General features: G+C 30.0%; 1 protein-coding gene across 5 annotated transcripts in view; it reads right to left on the bottom strand.

Annotated features, from left to right (window-relative positions):
- The window catches only part of LOC118203868 (cell adhesion molecule Dscam1-like), a 123,114-nt gene that overhangs the window by 61,322 nt on the left and 44,798 nt on the right, over positions 1 to 16,994 (bottom strand). For 2 of the 5 annotated variants that reach the window (XM_085818981.1, XM_085818984.1), the window contains exons 1-5: positions 11,696 to 11,831; positions 10,138 to 10,297; positions 8,065 to 8,346; positions 7,191 to 7,316; positions 2,538 to 2,705 (exon numbers count right to left, since the gene is read on the bottom strand). The exons of 2 other annotated variants lie outside the window; for them this stretch is intronic. In XM_085818981.1, coding sequence (XP_085675107.1) covers positions 2,538 to 2,705; positions 7,191 to 7,316; positions 8,065 to 8,346; positions 10,138 to 10,252 — 691 coding nt within the window. In that variant the 5' untranslated portion in view covers positions 10,253 to 10,297; positions 11,696 to 11,831. Of the gene's footprint in view, positions 1 to 314; positions 597 to 1,641; positions 1,858 to 2,537; positions 2,706 to 7,190; positions 7,317 to 8,064; positions 8,347 to 10,137; positions 10,298 to 11,695; positions 11,832 to 16,994 lie in introns of those variants that run through there. One more of the 5 variants, XM_085818985.1, reaches the window with a different exon arrangement.

The following is a 16,994-nucleotide window of genomic DNA, read 5'->3' as shown; positions in this document are numbered from 1 at the left end:
TAAAAACGAGTACGATATATACCAGTCATGCTATTGCTTATCTTAAATCCTTGAAATGTTTGACAAACTATAAGCTTGACAATACTATAACAATAGAAAAATTGAGAAAAATTTCTCTATTAATGAAACTTTCTCAAACGTAACTTGTTAAAAGAGTTATCGGATCATTAAATGCAAACGTTATGTAACAAGTCCAAAGCTCCTTTTTCACAGTTAACTTTGCAGTGATGAATTTTTGACTTAAAATTATATATGCTTATGTTTTATAGCTTATATTTAACATGAAATATGGAATATTTTGTTCTAAGACTTACCCATTAGGATAAAACTTGCTACGTGTGTATCTTCTCCAAAAGCATTTTTTACCGTACACGAATAGTTTCCTACATTGCTCTTAGATGCTGAGGAAATGGTGAGAACTGAATATTCATCTTGCTTATCTACTGAGGTATTGGGGATCCCAGAAATTTCTTTGCCATCTTTCAGCCATTTGAATGTTAACGGTTTTGAACCCTGAAGAATACCACATGCAGCTGTTATTCGTTGACCAAGAGATGCAGACTCTGGAAACGTGAAGGGCTGTATAACTGGTGCAGCTGTAACAATTGCAAATATGTTAATAAATGTATCAAACTAAAAACTGAACTATTAAATAAAGCAAGAGGTATTCAATACAGAAAATAGTACCATTATAATAACGAGGCTTGTAGCAGTTTATAAATTTATGCATGGCCAAATACACTGTTAATGACAAATTTAATCACAGTCCATTTCGAACGTTTTGTGCATTTCAACTTGAATTACTTTCGGATTACACTTTAGAAACATAATCAGTTTAATACGCTGCCCCTCTAATACAATTCAAGCATTTTTATACTAATAACATAAAAGAAGATTCAAAAGCATCCTAATTATTTTTATTACAAGCGATATTACATTAAATTTATTAATGTAATAAATAAATTATCAAGTTAATTAACACCATAAAATCTCATTTTAAATAAGTTAAGGACACCAATTACTATTAGTTCTACAAGCAAGTAGAATTTAATCTTGTAACTTTCAGATTTTGAAATAAAACATGTTCATTTACAACAGTATTCCTCACATATATATCTGCTTGTATGTATTTCGTCAACAGTATATGCTCATATAGTTGACATGAAATAAAAATTTCATATACAAATTTCATTTAAATGGATTGTTTGAACTATGGGTTTTTTGGGGGTAGGACACATTAAAAAAAATTATGATTATGACATACAGGAAACTAAACCTAAGTTATAATGATAATAAAAGCAATAAATTTTGCAAATTTTACAAATTGGATCTAAAAATGAATTACATAAAATCCATATCATATGGAAAGAATTATTAATACTATTAAATTTTATTAAAAGTTTAGTATAAATTCAGTTGCCAAGCAATGTTAAGATTAATAATGAGATTACAACAATCAGGATATTCTACAATCTCATTTCTATTTTATTATGCTTTTGACAGTAGGATTGTGAAGAACTGTAAAAACAAAAATTGTGACGAGTTGATTCTCAAAAATATTAAAGCTATGAATATTATAAAACAGTTATTTACAATAAAAGAAAGATAGTTTATATCTTAAATGCTTAAAATTTTACATACCTTTTGAGAAACTGTCTCCAGACACTTTTTCCAAGACACTGCTAAGAAAGTACCATAACGTATATATCACAATACGGCTATTGCGAGGCATATTCCTCATTTCCAGGAATCAGATATAATGAACATTAAGATACAGTTTTGCACTAGGTATAATAATATGCGAAGTCTTGTAAAAAGGAACTCCTTCGTACGTAAACTATGGCGTTTATGATGCCGAGAACTCACTAGCATATACTTGTCTACTTAATGTAACAACTAGCGCCACATGGAGGACTTTCTGGAAGTTAAAAATTCTCATTTTTTAAAGAGGATGTAATTTCTTGCCAACTCAAAGCAAAAAGATAAAATACGGTAAATAAACAAATATATGTATGTATTTTTTAATCAAAAATATTCGTAACATGATATAAAACGTACGAAAGTTACAGTTAACAATGAAGTACCTATGCATTTTAATAAAATACCATGCGAATATAAGCATATGGTATATTTTATTAATTATTCATGACATGAAATAAATAAAGCCAAACCAATATTTTAATTTCATATTTTTATTCCTTTAATATACAGATTCTCAATTTTCTTTCGTTTCATTATGTAACAGAAATACAGAAAAATGAGAATAATTTTAACAAACATTATTTACAAATATAGTTTCATCGTAAATTTCAAAAGGAAGTATTTATATTGCATATAATATGAATTCCTTTAAACCAAATATATCACATTGTTTAGTGGAGTAAGAAAAATTACTTTTTAAGAAACATTTTCAATAGTTTAAATAAATGGATTACGTTCCTACAAATATTTTTAAAAAAGCATTGTAAGTTAAAAACAATGCTTATACTCAAAGGACTAATTATTTGCATTAATCAGCTCTATGCTTCAGTTCTTACCATTTACTGTGAGAACAGCGCTCGACCTTAGATCCGGTTCAACTTCATTACTTGCTATGCATTCGTACACTCCCCCATAATGCCTTCTAACGTGCGAAATGTAAAGAGAACCATTTAGAAATACCGTTAAGCTGTTTTCTTGCGATGTTAGAGAGTTAGATGATGAAACTGAAAAATTAAAATCATTCATTAGATTGCAAGTTTAAAATTTCTTCTCTTTGCATAGGGTTGCAAGCATGAGGCATGATAAATCTTAAATAAAATCACAACACAATTATCTTTCCATATTATTTTTAAATAATAATTTATATGCAACATTCAAATAAATGCTTAAAACATTCCGAATATTGGCGCTACTTTGGTAGACGGTTGCACGGCTTTTTGGCGATTTACTTTGGCGCTATTGTTGGCATGGTTTTTACAATCGTAAGCCATATTGAAAAATGCTGTTTTTACGTATTTTGCGCATATTAAAGTATTCAAAACTTTAAAAAAATAAATATCGTTAAAAATAATGGATTAATGTTTTGTTGAAAACGTTGTTTTTTAAGATGGCTGGAAAATGTAAATAAGTACATTTACTAAGAGTATAAAATACTAAAGTAAAGGTTAAATTATTACTTTCATATAGCAAAGAAATAGAATAAAAACACCGCTATAAAACATTGCGCCAACGTTCAGTTGGATTAAAATATTACTTAAGTTGAATATCGAATTAAAAACCATCATACCAACGTTTAAAAGAATTACAATATTACTTAAATTTGAATACTTTAAAATAAGTAAATAAGAACGGGTACTATTCCGTTTTGAGGACCGTAAAAAATTGCAGCGAAAATGTATGCGCAAAAGCGCCAAATCTAGCAAACGCGCCCATTTAACAGCACGCCATATCTAGCGTAGGCGCTGATTTCAGATTGCGTAAGTTTATATAGTTCTATATTTCTTACGACACCATTGAAATGCTAATTTAGTTTTTAAATCCTTTTTTGATTTTAAGTCCTTTTTTAATATCCTATGGATTTAACAATTTAGGAACTGCCCATGACAAAAAGTCGGCAATAGAATTTTGGGTAAAGTGCAGAATCACCCACTGTTTGACGCGCTTTTAAGAATTGCACATACTCGGTGTCCATGTAGACATCGACCTATTTTCACTTAAAAAAAATCCCAGAATTGCACAAAAATGGCACTGTGCACACCCTTGACTTTATCTATGTACGCATCGACCTATTTTCACATAAAAAGTAAAAGAAAATTGACAAAAATCCAATTCTTTTTACCCTTATAAAAAGCGGCAAACAAATAAGTGGGCGATTCTGCACCGAGAATATTTTCAAAGTAAAGGCATCATTCATTATAGAAAATTACGTTTGAACAACCAAAGAGATGAAATTATGCTTTAGCGATAAATCGCTAGCGAAATAGCGATGCAGGCATCCATTCAGTTGTGTTTAGCAATTTTTATATAAATTATAATAATAATCTGAAATAGTTATTTACTCTTATGCTTCCATTCAGTGATGTTTAGCCTTTTTCATATAAATTATAACAATAAAAAAGTATTATATGAAATTAACCTTTCATCTAAACTAAAACATCAATCTTAGATAGTTATTTATTATTATACTTCCTTTCTTGCCGCAATAATTTTTGGCAGCATTGGCATCAACAATAATTTGGCGATTTTTTACGGCCCTCGAAATCGAACAGTACCTAAGAACGTTTCGTACACTAGAGCTAAAATGACAGCAATTAGAAGTTTACTGCCGGTAAAAAAGGAGGAATGTCAAATACTTTTTTACCGTTACAGCGTTCTTCCTTCCACCGTGACCACAATACCATATACGGCTGTTCTCAGAATAGGTTCCTGTAATGATCTTCATCTGTGATCCACATTTCTCGCACTTCATTGAAGAAGCAATTAGTGAGGTTTCCTCCAAAAGTTTAAAGTAAATTTCCTCTGGCCCTTGTAACAATTTATAAATACATTTTTGATTAAGAAAGCCAGCTTGGCCTAAATAAGGTCTCAAAGGACAATTTTTTGATTCCGATACCAATAATTCTTGTGTACTTACCAATAACAACATTAATCTTTGAAAGGGACATATCCGTTCGCTATGAAATCTAAGGAATTCGAAGAGATGAATAATAAAGTTTTAAAATGGCGCGGTAATATACAAATATTCAGTAACCAATCAGCGAGCTGATTACAGCTCGTTAATGCACAAATATTCTGTAACCAATCAGGGAGCTGATTACATCACGCTTAGAATTAAAATTATTTAAATTATCATACATAATAAAATCATTTTTCAAAAAAATGCAAAATTATATTTTAATATTTAAGAGCCATAAATAATGTTTAAAACATTAGATTACATTTATAGATATTAAAACCAATTACTTTTAAAGCAAGATGACGTCATTGATTACATCATCCACAACATAAGATTATATAAAATATCATAAAAAAATAAAATTTTTATTTAAAATAAAAATTCAAAATTAAATTGATTTTTAATATTTAGAAGTCATAAATAATATTTAAAACACAGAATTTATGCATAATAAAATGCATTATTTTTTAAATAAAATGACAACAAAGCATCGGTTACCATAAATAACATGTCCAGCAATGGGTTTACCATAAGTCGTATCGCTCTCCAAAAAAAATCTCGCCAAAATCTGTGCAACCGTCTACCAAAGTAGCACCCGAATATTTCCTAAGACGTTAAGACAGTATGAAAAATATTCGAATATATCTTCAAAACAGCAATTTTATGAGCATGTCATAATTATATACATATTATACATATACAAGCAAGTAAACTCTCCAGATGGGCGGGCTGCGGCCAAAGCAAAATTTATAAGTTCTGTGTACACCTGTAAAGAAAATGTATTGTTTTACGAATTCTGTATTTAGATAGCTAATTTTAGCAGACTTATAATTAAAATTGTTGCATATCCCCGTGCAATGAAGCGCGAGACAAATTTTAAGAGAAAGCTATGCCATAAAAGTAAGAATACAGGGACACGTGCATTTAGCATTGAGTAAATGGATATCTCAGTAATTTGCATTGAAACTGAATAAATGCAGTTTACCACTATCTTAACTGTAACCGTAATAACCGCAATTCTCTTTTTGTTTACTAGTAATTTCGAGAAACAAAAAGTACTAGAAATATCTCGAGCCGATTGAAAACTATAATAGGCTGGAGAGAGCGTCTGAGTTCAGTTGCTTAGTTACTGTTATTTCGAATTGTCTAGTTCCGTGTGAACTCAGATATCTGAATTACCTTTCTCTTTAGATATGCTTTACATTGCGTTGTATTTTAGCGCTTTTAGTAGTTTGAAGACGAACTACTGATTACACTGCGTGATGTTGTGAACACTTGACGAATATCTCTGAGAAAAATTCCAGCGTTCTCATAGATTTCTTTTGATAAGAATAAATTTTATCAGCCTATTATCGTATTTTCTCATTCAATCTATTACCAACCCGTACGCACGCAACATTTTTTGGAAATATTTGTGGCAACACAAACTTCCTGATTACTATTTCAGAACACAGCTATATCATGTAGTCAGCTGTAAAAAGTTGGAAGGAGTTGCTTTTAAAATAAATAAGTTATCCCAATTCTTGCGACAGTTATATATTCGAAGATCTTATGGGTTTTAAGGTGTATGAGCTCCCTTAAGACAAAGCTGTGCCAGAGAAGTCATAAAACAGGGCACGTGCATTTAACATTGTGTAAATTGATGTCTCGGTAATATTTATTGAAATTGAACAAATGAAATTTACCACTATTGTTAGTTGTAAACGTAATTCCGTCCTCTTATTGCTTTCCAGTAATTTCGAGAAACAGAAAATACTAAAAATATCTCTCGTCGGTGTAAAGCTATTAAAGGCCGGAAAGAGAGCTACTTATTTAAATGCTGACATTATCAAAACATTTTCGACATACAATGACGTCACATGCAATCGCGTACTTTCTTAAATGTCAAAATACGACCTTATATAATAATAATAAGCTTAATGTTTGGCAAAGCTATTTTTATTTCATATTTTGTAAAACTTACAAATTTTTTATTGACAAACTCTATGATTTGAAAGCGAGCAGTAGCAACACTTTTCGAAATAAAGCAGATTTTTATCTCCAGGGAGCGAGACTGTTGCCACTCGGAAAAATGAGTGCTAAAATTAGCGTTTTTAATTAATATCTCGGCTGATTAAACACGTTCGAGGACGAGAATAGTCGAAATGGCTTCTCACAAATTTATGGAATCCGGGAGGTACCTCTCTCAAAACTCAACTCCCCTGCTTTTCAAAGGAGGTAATGTCACAAACAAACAAACAAACAATCAGACGCGCACCGATTTTAATAGTATTGATATATGATATTTAAGGTCAAACAACGTTTCCTGTAAATACGTTGTACGTTCTAAAAAATGTCATAGTTACATTTTAATGCCATAGAACCGCAGTATTTTTGGATGTTTTTATATCCCATTAATTTTCTTGTTAATTTTTAACCTAAAATAACCAGTTTTGTAAGAATTCTTCCTAAAAATATATTTTCTAATAATTTATTAAAAGCAGTCAGAAACGTCTTAAGTATTTATAAGATATACAAATAAAAAGAAACTTACTCTTTTCTCCATCCTTCATCCATTTAATTTCTGGCTTTGGCAAACCATCTGCCGAACATGATATAATTACAGCTTGACCTTCGGATGCTTTGACATTTTGAGGTTTTAGAACCCATGATGGAGGTGCTGAAAAAATATGTAATGTGAATAGAAAGTGATATTAAGTTAAACTTTTATTAGCTCTTAGAACATACGGACAGTCAGATTACAACCAATTATTTCTACAGTCTTTGTTCCATAAACATTTTAAATTCCATCGCATGCAATTTAGTAAACTTAATCCTCTTTTTTGACTATTTTTGTTGTCATTTGTTGTCATTCACGTTGTAATTTTTTTATCTGCCAGTAATTGCATTTATATTTTCTATAAAATAAGAAGAACAAATAAATAAAACTTTTGAACTTGTGTATGTCTATTTAATGTAACTGAAAATTCCCATAAGAAAAATCTCCCGTACAACATTTCATTACCTACTCCATTAATTTAAAGAAGGAAACTTTCTAACACATTAAATGAAAGCAAAACAGTATTAAAAATTTATTTACTGAAACAAGTAACTGGATTCATTATAAGAAAGAAATCTTTTTGAAGTGCATAACAAAGTTTTTGTCTAAAGACTTCAAATATTTCTCCCGCACATTCTTGTGGTTATTGGTTATTACATCAAAATAGCAACTAGAAGATTCGAACGAAGATACAGTTGATTTTTTAATATTTCCTGTACCATGAAACTTAGTGACTCTACGGAAGCAAAAGTTAAAGCAAATTACAAAAATTTAACTTCAGTAATATTTCAAGGCCTGTAAAGTAATATGAGGGACTAAGCAAAGCTTTTCAAACTCTGTAGTGTATTTATGTTGTAATTATTCTTACCTTTTATTGTTAAGGGAAAAGACGATTCATCTTTTCCGAACGTGTTTTCTACAATGCAAGTGTAATTGCCCATATTTTCTTGCGTTGCTGGTGTAATTGCCAACACGGAATACTCATTAGACGTTTCAACAGAAGCATGAGGCACATTCTGTATTTCTTTTCCATCTTTCATCCATTTAAAACTCATAGGTTTCGAGCCACTCCTAATCGCACAAGTAGCCATCACATTTTCACCGATGGAGACCATTTCTGGTAGTAAGATTGGCTGCACTTTTGGAGGAGCTTAAAAAAAACAATATTTCACTGATGATCTGAATTATATCAAAAGCTACATTACAATTCATGTCTCTTTTAAGTACTGTTGAATATCTTTAAATTTCTGCAGATTTTTCAATTAACCATTTTTTCATCAGTTTTCGCATTTTTATAGCACAGAAGGGCCATTAGTCTCGAAACGGCATTTGAGTTGAATCACTTAAATGCGGTGTATCGTTTTCAAATTGTTGCCACCAAATATTACCGCCCTGTATTATATTTAAGGAAACTAAATAATGAATAATCTGCAAATATTATCGCTCTGTATTATGTTTAAATAAATTAAATAATGAATAATCTGCATGAATATATGTATGTTTCTCGCATTGTGAAAAAACAACGGAACCTAGGGTCGTCAAATTTTGAATAGCATAGTCCTCCACCGAACACGAACACCTGGAAGCCCGAATTTGGAATTTCGAACTTGTTTTATTGTCTGTTTCATATTTTGTAAAACTTTAACGAATTTTTACTTAAAAAACGATTTCAAAGCGAGCTTATTGTAGGGAATAAAATATTTTTATTCTCGGCGTACGAGACTGTCAATCTTGAATTCTAAAGATATGCTGTTCTTAAATATATTTAGCCCAAAATGGCGCTAGCCAAAATTCTCTCGAAAGGTGTATATGTCTGTAAATTCAAAAAAGGCTCGTTTGGCCCAATATAAAATCTGAAAGCTTTCAGGTTTTATTTATTTATTTATTTTTAGATTTGCTTAGTTTTTGAATAAAACTGTATCAAAATCGAGGGCGATCAAACCCAGGATTTTCTTCTTCAAAGGAAAAAAACATGAAATACTTCAAGAGAGCAAAAATGTCTAATATTTACTTATATCAAAATGTCAGTGCTTTTTTTTTAAACATAACTTCTTTATTTACGAAACTACGTGTGAATTTCTTAAACAATTTATTGTTAACTTGCATTTGCATTAAATGAAATTTCATAGGACTTCTTTTACTTTCCATCACTAAGAATGAAGAAAGAATCATGAAGAAAGAATTTTATTAGCTGCGTAAGAAAATATCATTTATATAAGGATGTATTATTATAATAACCATAAGTATCACATATTTGCCTGCAATTTCCAGACTCCTAATTATGTATTGAGTCATTTTTAAATGTACAAAAAAATTTATCAACTTTATTTATTAACATTTTGTTGCAGTTTCATGTTTGCATATAGAGCCATATCCATAGATGTGCAATAATATAGACATTTTGAAACTCGATCACATGTGAGAGTTAAAACTGTTATTGCTTCAATAAATCACTTCATAACGAAATACATAACTTTATATAATAAGCAATAAATTTGAGTTATTGTAAAAGCAATATAAAATACATTAATTAACAATTGAGTATACATAAAAGTATGCAAATTTTAATTAATTATATTTACTCTTCTCTGATCAATAAAATAATAATTAAAACATTAGCCTCTTCTGATAAATATATGCCAATTTTGGAATAAATCTAATTATTTTCAAAATAGAATTCAAAAACTGTAAATAAAATACAGAGCTTAAGATTAGCTAATAACAGTCAAATAATACACGAATAACAGTAAGTATAATATAACACATTGCAATCGAAGTTTCATTCTAGTCAGAAATAAGTAAGAAACAAAAACCGCATACCGGATTTGTAAAAATCATTGAATTAAATTTTAAAAATAGTACTTACATACATAGATACAACAAACAGAAGCTAAACATTACAAAAAAAAGTAAATTCTGATAATTAGGAGTCAGTACTCACCATTAGCATCAGAGCTTTGTAATAACGTCACAAGCACCATAAAATGAGAAGTGAGAGCAGTTTTTTTCCACATTATGCTTTCAATGTTAACAAATCTTTTTTGCCATTTGCTCATTACTCAGATATGCATGATCACTATTAACTAACCCTCATCAACTACCTAAAAATCACAAGACGTTACGCAAAATTAAAAAGACTATAGTAAGAATCAGAGAACATTTCAGAGCGTCCATAGCATTTTGAACTAAACGTGAGGAAACGGAAACGTAGCGCCACACAACGGAAGCATTTTGAATTAAAAATGTTCATACATTTTGCAGCAGTTCATTAACATCACAGCGACGTTATATACCTCATTAAAATATTTTAAATACTCTTTGAATTAAAAAAAATATAACGAACTTGTTAAATAAAATAATTTTATTTCACAATTTCAGTACTAGCTTTATCATAGAGTTTCGGAATCCATGTTAGCAGCGTCGTATACATATTGCACTTACATTTTTATGCTGACTCTAAAAGCACTGTATTTTGAAACAGATGCATTAACTCTGAAATTAAAATCAAAACTTGGAAAATAAGAGGCACAAAAAATCAGAATGCACTTTTCAGTTGATTTACACTTTATTTCAAATACAGTCCGATTGCAGAAAATAACATTACAAACATATGTAACAAAATTAGAGGTGATACAGTTTTATCTGTGTAAAACGAAACATCTCCCTAATATCTCGTTTGCGAGCCGGACGTACTTCCCGACACACTTATAAATTATTATTAGAGTAAATGACTACGCAAAGTTACACTTAGTAAGTTCTCAATTCCTTTGAATCATATTAAGCTGCAAAACTAGGTCAAAAGTTTCGATTAGTTTATTTACTTCAGGTTCTTTTAATATAATATAGTATTATGTCGAGCATTATATTCACATTATTTACAAATATAAAAAGAAACAATACATTTCATAATAGTTTTAATGTTATAATAAGATATTAGTGAACATCTCCCAAACTATTTCATAAGGGTCAAGATGCAAACATTAAACTACAGTATTTGGAAGCCTTTATTAAATTATCCGATTATAAAATTATTTTATTAATAAATTATCCGATTATTAAATATCATAAGAAATAACAAATTCAGAAAAAGTAAAATTACAAAATCCCGAAATAGAATAGGAAAGATCCTTCTGTTTCGGGTGCATACCATATAGAAGTATGAGTACATTTTACAGGATTTTAAACAACTCTTGCAAACGACTACAAAATTTTTTAAAAAAGCTTATTTAGAGGTAAATAAATAGTACTAAAAATAATTAAATTAATTTTGAAATTGCACCTGAGTAGTTAAAAACAGTATTATTTATAACAATATTGTTATAGCAGATGCACATAAAATCTAAATTTACACAAGAAACTCGTAGAAGGGAATCAAAATCAAGCTAATACGAATATTGACTTTGCGATTCTTAATAAAAATACATCATCATATCGAAATATGTGGCAAATAATATGATTCCAGCTCAGCACACGTTTATATATTCTCATTGTCTTCTTACCTTGCACAGAAACTTTAATGGACTTTTTAAGGGCTTTTCCAAACCCGTTGCCAGCCTTGCAGTTATAAGAACCTTGCATGGAAGCGTCCACCTTACTTATAATGAGAGAACCTGAAGGTGAAGTTCTGATAACAGACAATGGATCTGAAGAAATTTGTGATCCTACTTCTTTGTCTGAAAATAACATTTAACTTTCATTTACTAATTTTTATGTGTTGAAGTACCAAAAACTTATAGAAATCTGTATGGAATAAAATTTAATGAAATGTACATTTATATCAGTAAAAACCTGGGATAGAAAAAGGATTATCACTGTTTATTTAGATCTCCAAAAAGACAACATTATTTCTTCTTTATTTTGATATGCATTTTAACCACTCTTTTCTACGAAGAGGAAATATTACTACTTTTTTATTTTTTCTTGGTTGATACAACGGCCCCAAATACTGTGAATTCGTTGCTTCTCTCTTAAATCTAATTAGACCTTAGTAAACGAGCGTGAAATTTACAAACACGTATATTCAAGATGTTGTGGGCAGTATCTATAAAATTTTGAATCCGTTTCGTCAAAGAATTGTCCAAATTAATCAGAATTTGGTAATCATTTTTATTCAAGTTATGCTAGTAGTGAAAGTAATAAATTTCTACAAAAATACTGTTATGTAAAAACACTGTTGTATAATAAACTTCCCTCGCAGTTTATTTTAAAATTGTTGTCGGATGTAATTGTTTTAAACTGATGTAATAGTAATGCCTTCACGTGAGATATGAATAAAGAACATTATTTTTGTTATTCGACTATTGCGCTGGTCTTAAAGTCTTATTACTTTTATCTTGATACATATGTTCACGTAACTTTAACACATGTAACAAAAAACACTTATAAGGTATTTCTCCCGCCTTCTTAGCGAGCCTTCGTGGTGTACTGGTCAGCATACTCAGCGCGTTATTGAGATGTCCATGGTTCGATTCCTGGCGAAGGTGTTGCTAAATTTTCAATCTCTCTTGCCTGCTTCCAAAAATACCTATGTCTCTACACACTAGCCTAAGAAACGCTATAGATGACTTCATTTATATTATAAAAGGAAACATTTTAAATACTGTATAGTTCTGAATGTGAAGATAAATAAGTAACTTAACTGTTGTCCACGTTATAGTAGGCTGTGGAACACCTGTGGCTACACATTCTACTGTGAGACTCTCACCTTCTTGTACAAGCACATCCATTGGTTCTTTAATCCATGTTGGAGGAGCTAGCAAGAAAACAATATCTTGATTTACGAATATATATATGTCAATATAAAGTAAGTTTTCGAGAATAAATATGTGAAATTAATAAATTAAGTTAGTCATTAAATTTCTGGATTTCTTTAAAAAAATTAATTCTCAATGAAAATTAAGAATTTGACATTCGAAAAGTATCTGATCAACGCAGAATTATGACAGCTCAAAGTAACAAACAGTCATGTTTTTAAACATAAATATATTATAGACACTTTTACTTACAAGAAATCTTCCCAGTAATATATTAAATTAGTATAATTATTTATATTGATGAATTTTAATAAAAAATTATATTTGTAAAAATTAATTAGATTATGCTTACTTTTATAAACTCATATTTCATAGATTATATTGTTGTTGTTCCATATGGCCGATACTCGTATCTTAATGCATTCGTAAGGAATAGCCAAAAGCCTTCGGTAATTTAGCCGTCTCGCTTTGAGACTGTTTCTCAGTGTACATCACAAAAGTGATGGGTACAATTCTTACAGAAAGGGAAAGTCAGTCCCAGTTTCAATGCAGAATATGCTGGAGGAAAGATCTAAAATTTGCTATTCCATCTCTTCCGCTACAAATAACCTATCGAAAAATTTTACATTCGACATTATTTTAAGTGTCTCATGCCACAAAGACACTATACACTTATGGATATTTATTCCTTCTTCATGACTAGAAAGTTGTATCAAGGATGGATCAGCCGGTTCTCTTACCACCATATCCAAAAGGCGGCATTGGATAAATTGTTGAACGCGATGAAATCATGATCAACGTGTAATATTACTTTTTAAGTCGTTTAAATTATTTTGCATAAGAAAATCGTAGAAGGAATTCAAAATTATTAAACTATACTTTTATATACCCGAGATGTTTTGGGAAAAGTTCCAGGAATTTAAGTATAAATTTTTTATATCGTCTATCTTCATCAATAATACAATGCAATATTTTAGCATAATTCCCATTTAATTAAATACACCTATGATGGTGAAAAATAATTTCTAAGCGGCCTTGAAAGAAATTTTCTTGAAAGTATCTCCTCAGTTCACCTATTTATGGGATAGTTAAACTCTCAAATCAAACATCTCGTAAAAGTTTTTTACAATGCGGGAACGGAATACTGCTCCGAAGAGTTTATGAAGTTTTCACATCCTCTTTCCCCAAAACAAAACTGACTACTCTTTACATCTTGCATGGTTAAAAAATACGCCTTAATCAGTCAAACAGCTGAACCGAACTAAGCAGTACTGCAGAGAGTAGCCTCATAAGCATATTATGACTTGCCTCTGGCCGATATAGTTGCCTATAAGTTCCAGAAATAGAATTAGAACTTAATTTCTAGAACTTTGAAAACATCCTACACATTTCATAATTTCAAAAGTATTAAAATAGTTAATGTATGTTAACTCTGAATATCTTTCCCTTCCCTCTCTTCGAAATGAAAATCACGTTTATGAAGAATTTAACTTGCAGGACAGTAAAAATACTCCAAACCTGAATGGACATCGAAAACATCCTCTTATTCTTAATGCAACTTTTGAGTGCTCAAATATTAAAACTCTTAACTGAATAAGCTGCACAAGTTGCCTTAGACGATATAATGGTTAATGGAGGCTGCCTGCTAATCAGATCTGCATGACACGGATTCAACTCCTGCTGAAGGCTTAGTTGCTTGTTGGAGATTTTCTCTTTTTCTAGCAAGGGCAGTATCATTCTAACCCATGTGATGCACAAAGCTCTCAGTGATGAGAGGCTAAAACTCTAACAAGCGCGGTCATTTCTGATTAATTGCTTCCAAAAAAAGTGTTCTACAATTGGATAAAACATTGTTCTGCACAAAATTCATTTAACACCACTGTATTAAGTTAACAGATACCTTTGTATTGTTCCAAACATAGTCCATGGCGGAGCTAAATTTTTTGGCTTTCCTTAACAGAAATTCTGAAAAACTTATGAGAAATAACATTTAAAATTTCTCAGATTTTTAAGTTTATTTTAAGATTTTATTCTTTTCAGAAGGCCGTTCATCAAAATGACAGTTTTTTTAATATTATCTTATGAATTAAAATTTGACAATTAAACTGATATATCACTCAGCACAATTAGTACATAACATTATAAAAGGCAGCTTGCCATAATCTATTTAAACACATCAGAAATCTTTGTTTAGCTTGTTTGTTTAGTTAGCTAAGTTTTCAAATTTGTTTAAGATGAATTTATTAAATTTGCCAGATTCATAAGATTTTAAAACATATTTGAAGACCTTCATTCTTATAAATGCATAGCAAGAAATATAATTCGTAGTTCAGAAATATAGTAAAAAAAGTGTATACTTACCTGACACATATAAACTTGCTGTAAACCTATCAGTTCCGTAAGCATTCTTAACTATGCATGTGTAGTTTCCTGAGCTCTCTGACGTCACAGATTCTATCAACAAAATAGAAGTATCTTTAATTGACTGTATTTCAACATTAGAAGTTTCTTTCAATTCTTCGCCGTTTTTTAGCCATTGAAATTCCAAAGGTCTGTCTCCAGAGCGTATCGTGCATGTGGCACTTCCTCGTTCTCCTTCTCTTAGAGCTGAAGGGAACGCAAACGATGCTACAACTGGTGCATCTATAACGTAACAATTATAAGTTTATTTTAATAATATACTTTTGTATCTCGTTGCTGCAATTCAAGATTACCTGGATGATAATAAAATTAAAATAAAGCTACTAAGGTAAGAAAGTTTATAAAACTTACGGTCATTCACGAAGTTTATGAAATTTATAACTATATTTATGAAACAAACTAGTTATATTTGTTCAAAATTCACCATCATAAACATCCTCTTCTTTTAATGTTTTATCATTGCAATCGTAAAAGTCGATGTGAATAAAAAGGAAACATTTTAAAATATATTTCAGAGCTCCATTTTATCTATGTTTACATAAAATAATACTATACTTGAGTATTCATTTTTGACTACTGCATTCTACAACATAATGGGTGATGTACCGTTTGGAATTTATATATGATATAAGGTACAATTTTCCGTATTAAATTTCAAATGTGTCACAATCTGTGAAAAACTACTGCTTCTTCTATTTTTAAACTGCGCACAATAGTTATGTTAATCTATTAAATATACTTCTTTCAAGTGAAAAACTTATGATCATTATGAAAGATACCAAATATACATTATGAAAATTTTAAAATTGCGTAACAGTCCATGACTTTTGAAGAATACACATATGTATATGATATGCATAAATATTAAGATTTTTAAAAATTCGTAAAAGAAGAAGTAAGAAAGCGTACGATTTTCTATATCTCAACGCCGACAACTTCCTTCACATCACGCAATAATTCAAAGTGGTACTTATTAATAAATTTTCATTTATTCTTAAATAATAGTTACATTCTTAAACAATAGCAATTTCCCTTTTAAACCATAATTTCAACTAAATTATCGTTTAAAATTAATGATAATATAGTAATGCAAAACAGTAATTTCTGGGACATTCAATAAAACGTATAATTAGCTCAGTGCTTCTTACACGTAGGTTGAAGAGAAATCTATAATAGAAGTATTCAAATGTATTATCCTCTTCAGAACATAATTTAATTTTTCTTTATCACACGTTTTTCATATAAATAGTTGTAATTAATTATAGAAACAAATAAAATTCAAACTAATTTGAAATAATGAATGTAACTTATGTTCTAGACATAATATTGGAAAGGAAATAACTATGAAATATAACTTACCTCCTGAACTTGAGATCACAAAGCAGCATATCAAAATAATGAAGGACTCCGATAAAACGATTCCCATACTTTCAGTGAAGTTTTCTTTGACTACCTAAGTGCCTACTTAATGTGAAAATACACAACTTTTTTCTCAAAATCTGGAATAACTGCTTTCAAATTCATACATTTTGCATATATCATGAAAATATATAATATAAAGTCAGCAGCAAAGCAGCTAAAAGCAATGGCGTCAGCTTCTCATTAAAAGGCTTTCAACACATAC

The sequence above is a fragment of the Stegodyphus dumicola genome, chromosome 6, assembly GCF_044657685.1.
Source record: "Stegodyphus dumicola isolate Sdum_Otavi_A_Nest chromosome 6, ASM4465768v1".
NCBI lineage: Eukaryota > Metazoa > Arthropoda > Arachnida > Araneae > Eresidae > Stegodyphus > Stegodyphus dumicola.
This window is presented reverse-complemented; position numbering and strand designations above follow the sequence as displayed.